Source organism: Anarrhichthys ocellatus, unplaced genomic scaffold (assembly GCF_004355925.1).
Source record: "Anarrhichthys ocellatus isolate YVR2014 unplaced genomic scaffold, GSC_Weel_1.0 scaffold11, whole genome shotgun sequence".
Classification (NCBI taxonomy): domain Eukaryota; kingdom Metazoa; phylum Chordata; class Actinopteri; order Perciformes; family Anarhichadidae; genus Anarrhichthys; species Anarrhichthys ocellatus.
The window spans coordinates 8032125-8037440 of record NW_022280041.1 but is presented as its reverse complement, the minus strand read 5'-3'; the positions used below and the strand labels follow the sequence as shown (position 1 = coordinate 8037440).

Here is a 5316-nt window from a genome sequence, read left to right as displayed (position 1 = left end):
ATCATAAACATTACACGATTTAACCACTAGAGGGCAGCAGTGTTAAAACATTTAATGAATCATAAACATTACAAGATTTAACCACTAGAGGGCAGCAGTGTCACATCATTTAATGAATCATAAACATTGCACGATTTAACCACTAGAGGGCAGCAGTGTTAAAACATTGAATGAATCATAAACATTACAAGATATAACCACTAGAGGGCAGCAGTGTTACATCATTTAATGAATCATAAACATTACACGATTTAACCACTAGAGGGCAGCAGTGTTAAAACATTTAATGAATCATAAACATTACATGATTTAACCACTAGAGGGCAGCAGTGTTGCATCATTTAATGAATCATAAACATTGCACGATTTAACCACTAGAGGGCAGCAGTGTTAAATCATTTAATGAATCATTAACATTACACGATTTAACCACTAGAGGGCAGCAGTGTTAAATCATTTAATGAATCATAAACTTTACATGATTTAACCACTAGAGGGCAGCAGTGTTAAATCATTTAATGAGTAATTACACGATTTAACCACTACACTACATTGGTAGAAAAAATGAAGACGACAGTGGTGCCATAACCTCCCCCCAAAAGTCTAAATGTGTGCGCAAGTACAATCCTGACTTTCTTAACACTTTCAGTGTGTGGAATGTGGGCTAATGCTATCAAACGAAGCACTGAAGCCTTCAAAAATAAAGCGACACCAAGCGACGAAACATCCAACGCTCGTGGGAAAGCCTGTTGGGCTTCTTGTTGTGTATGCAGGTTTACATACACATGATAAATAAATGTTTGTGATCATCACATTGTATCATCTTTTATTTGACAAGGGTTTTGCCTGTTCAACTCCGCGAGGACGCCGGCGTCCTCGATCCCCTCCCCTTTCATTCCGTTCCTACGGCTTGCTTGCGCAAACTACGTCACAAAACATGGCCGTGTTTGGTATCCCAGCATGCCCAAAACCCTCATCTTTGCAAAAAAATCATCGATTTTCTTTCATTTCTTATGGATTTTTCACAAAAGGAGCCCAAACACACACTGTCCAAAGTCGCCATAACCGCTGCAAGTCGGATCTTGCAGCATTTCGACGGAAAAAGACACATTACAGACCCAACAATGTGCTAGCGGATGTTACCATGGAGCTAGTAGCTTCAGAAAACGCTAGTACTTAATGTACAAACCTTATTTCTCTTTTATAAGCCGTCAACCAACGTATAACCTTGCGTAACTGAGCTCCCTCATACTCGATCGTGCGCTCAGTCGCAGCTATTGCGCACAGTAAGTACTTACTTACCACGTCTTCAACTATATATATATATATATATAGTTCTTGCAATTTGCAAAGGCTAAAAATAATGAATCAAAATATAAAGGGAACACCTTTATACACCAGAATATCATTTGGTTACCATGTGTCCATTTGGGTCTCCAAATATCCTTTTAGAGCTCCGCCTGGATCTCTTCATGGAAAAAAACACTGTAGAATCATACTTTGTCCAATCTTCTTCAAATTTGAGGCAGTTGTTCACTGATAGTGTAGTTACAGCCCTATACTGTCATTTACCTGTACAGATACAGCCACAGGCAGTTATTTATACTGAAAGATACTTTATTTTATGCAGACAAAAATCTTCAATTTTTACTGACTCCAAAGGCCCACTGCTCTGTTTCTATATGACCTACAGGTTTTCTGACACTTTTGATGCATATAGTCAGTGGTTCAGAAGCTACAGCCATTTTAATTTGGGTATGTCATTTTAGGCGGTTTTGCTCCAAAATAGGGGTGGAGTTGAACACGTAACAATATAGTTATTGAATACAAATCAAACCAAGAGTGAGATCAATTAAACTAATAGTGTTAATATTTGAATGGGCCCCGGGACACTTTGTACTTGAAAAGTTGAGCCCCGAGGTCAAAAAGGTTAAGAACCCCTGTTTTAAAGTAGTCTTCAATGTACTCACAATACATTTCCATTTCAAATGTACAGTAACCAGCCAAAGAGCTGCTTCTGTGACTGTGTGTTTAAGTATCCCATAACTTCGACTATGGGGATATTTTTATTATCAAGTTGTTTTTTTTTAATAAATCTGACGGAGTCGCAGGCCACATAAAATGACATGGCGGGCCTGATCCGGCCCGCGGGCCGTATGTTTGACACCCCTGGTGTAGATAAAATGAACATTTTCAAATGGTAGTTTTAGCATTTGTTCAGATTTGCAATAAATCGACATTGATTTAAATACACCGAGACATTGTAAATCACAACAGAAAATGGATTTGTTTGTCATTTTTATTGTGGCAATACAAATACACATTTTACTTAGATTTTTGGCTCTGTGCCTGTGCCTTGAGCACCTTGACAACGATCTTCTGCTCCTCAATCAGGAAAGCACGCTTGATCCTGAGAATGGAAGCAAAACAGACGATTTAGAAATAATGCATGAGCCATTTACAACTCACATCAATGTAATCAGAGACTGGACTCATTCTTGTTTCCATGTTGTCGATTAAAGTAACTGTTCTGAGTAGTGGAGGTGACAGCTTATCAGTCTTAAATCAAGACAAATGCATCACTCCAGCTTCTCAGCAATAAAATAAGTAAGTAACTTATTTTACCTGTCACGAACACACTTTGCGCACATGGAGCCTCCGTAGGCCCTGCTGACGTGCTTCTTGGTCTTGGAGAGCCTCATCAGAACCTGAGGTCTAACAGCCCGGATCTACAAGACAGAACAGATCCACAATGAGACCGACACCACTACCAGGGGAAAGTTTTCCCCAAATATATTCAAAAGGCAGTGATGAATGTAAACAGTCTCTGTGCTTGAAAACAACCAAACTCCCCACGGTAAGCTGCTCAATAGAAATGACAAAGGAAATGTTTCCAGGCATCCTGGGAGACGGAGGATTTGAACAGTGCGCTCAAAAGAATAGGAGGTGTAACTTTGAACTGTGCACCAAGTTTTTAATACTACCATCGTCATAAATGCAATACCTGTACATTTTCTTAGAATTCAGTGTGCAATTACAGTTTTGTAAAACACTTTTTACCGTTATATTCCTAAATACTACTGCTTGATTAATATCTCAAGAAAATATATAGCTTGTTTTGGTGTGCTCTTTTGCTTACAGGTGTAAAATACTATTGTAACTTTGGATTTGGGAATGAACCTGCATTTCCTCCATCCTTCCTGAATACTGACATGACCGTAAAACAAACACCCGTACAAAAGCACAAGATATATCCACATATTGGAGGTAAGAGAACCAGTCCACAACAATGCTAATTTGAACAGTTTCAGAGATCTCTCTCTCACACAAACTACGCAAGGCACTGATTACATTAAGACAGCTTGTCTTTAGGTTTACCAATGTAATAGATGAACGAACAGTTAATCACAAAATATCTCTTCTGTATACCTCCAGCCTCTCAATTTAGTCTCAGCCATTCATGTTGTTGCTGTGCACAAAATTTTAGCTCACTTAGTGCATGTTCAGACAGTGTAAATATTGTACATTTTCAGAAAATACCAGTCCAAGTTGTTATTAATGTGAACAAATTAACTAGCACTATTTCTACCATTATCTATCTGTTTAATATGAAAAAGTACAGACAACTGCCATGATGTTTGCAGAACATGAAGCTATGTTAACATCACTTGGACGACTTTCAGCACATTACTCCAGACTTAAACGTTCACAATGCAAAGCGAGAAACATGACATCTGATAAATTACTTGCATCTGTGGCAGCTTGTGTTAGTAATGCAGTTTAAGTCTTAACCTCGAGCTCAAGATTGTTTTCATGGACATCACACAAACAAGATGTGTATCATTATGCATACTGGAGAAGTCGAGCATGTCGAAGACGATCAACAACTACTGCTGCTTTGTTTTAATTGATTAACAGTATATGAAGTAGACCAGCCCCACGTGGGCCATACAGACCTCAAGTGCATGCACCTCTTTAGGGATGGGGATAGGAAAAGAGCCTTCCTTCACTACAACACAATGGATGTACTTACTCCACGCAGTCTTCCTGGGCAGATGCCACATGCCGACTTGGGAGCTTTGCCGACTTTCTTGGTGTACAGGTACACGATACGGTTACCAGGAGTCCGGGAACTGCAACACAACAACGATTAGATTTAGCATTTGCACAGCAGGTCATAGCTGAAGATGCTATGGTGTTTGTTAGCTTTTCAATCCACTTACAGTCTGGTTTTGTTGGAGGCGGTGTTGTAGGACAACCTACGGCGGTAAGTCAGGCGCTGCACCATTTTGAGACTAAAAACAAAGTAAAATAAGTCAGTTAATTTTTGAACGTGATGCTAGTATGCTAACACCGGTAGCCGTGTTGCCGATGTTAGGGCTCAACCCGTTGGTTACACCAGTTTACATTACTTAGGCATACAAAACATTGGCCAAATTTAAAAGACAGTCTGGTTTGAGAATATTTTTAAATAATCCAGTTCAGTATGAAAATATATTTGAGTGTCGTTGCTAGCCGCGGCCACTCTTCATTACCGCATACAACTCAATCTATAGATGGCGGCCTCAGAGACTCAGACACGGCATCACTAAAATGTCTCACAGAAAACCTCAAAGTAAGATAATGGTCACATCGCTAGAAACTAAGACTTGTTTATAGTATAATCTTTACTTGGCATCAACCACATTTTCTCCTAAAACGTAGGATTACAGTGGATTTTGAAATCATTATGTTCCAGAGTAAAGCAGGGGGCCGCCATACCTGCTGTCGCCTTAACCGGAAGAGGAAGGAGCAAGGCGGGTGTTACAGTTTAAAGTTCCTCCGCTATTTCAAGTCTGTTCCCTGTTATTGTGCTCCCTGCTGGTGTTTGGTTATTACTACACACGTAGATTAATTTATAACAAATGATGTGTTTATTAAATTATAGAACGATAAAGTTAATGGAATTTATTTTAAAATTGCACTAGCCAATTGAAGAAAAAAACAAATATATGTTTGTAATTGTATGTATGTATTGATAACAGCCTATTGCATTTTGTTAAAATGTACAAAAATAAACTCTCCATATCTGATTTACACAAGTACTTTTTTATTTTATTTATTATGGGTGATCAATTGACACAATTACATAATTCACTCTTGCAAATTGTTTCAATATATCCACGAAAATCTCAAAGAAACACTCTTGGCTGAGGGGCTGTGTTGAAGACCACTTGATTTAAACCTTTGGGCCCTTCCACCGTTTATTTTGACATGTCTCTGCAGGATAAGCACAGGTTTAACCAATCATTTTAACGATTGCTGCCTACAATTTAC

General features: G+C 38.8%; 1 protein-coding gene across 1 annotated transcript; it reads right to left on the bottom strand.

Moving 5' to 3' along the window:
- Positions 1 to 2281: 2281 nt before the first annotated feature.
- Positions 2282 to 4799, bottom strand: rpl34 (ribosomal protein L34). Its single transcript, XM_031851157.1, has 5 exons — positions 4762 to 4799; positions 4224 to 4295; positions 4034 to 4133; positions 2626 to 2729; positions 2282 to 2410 (listed from the first exon to the last, which is right to left on the bottom strand). The coding sequence occupies exons 2-5, from the start codon at positions 4286 to 4288 to the stop codon at positions 2326 to 2328; spliced, it is 354 nt and encodes a 117-aa protein (XP_031707017.1). The 5' UTR covers positions 4289 to 4295; positions 4762 to 4799; the 3' UTR covers positions 2282 to 2325.
- Between the last annotated feature and the right edge of the window lie 517 nt (positions 4800 to 5316).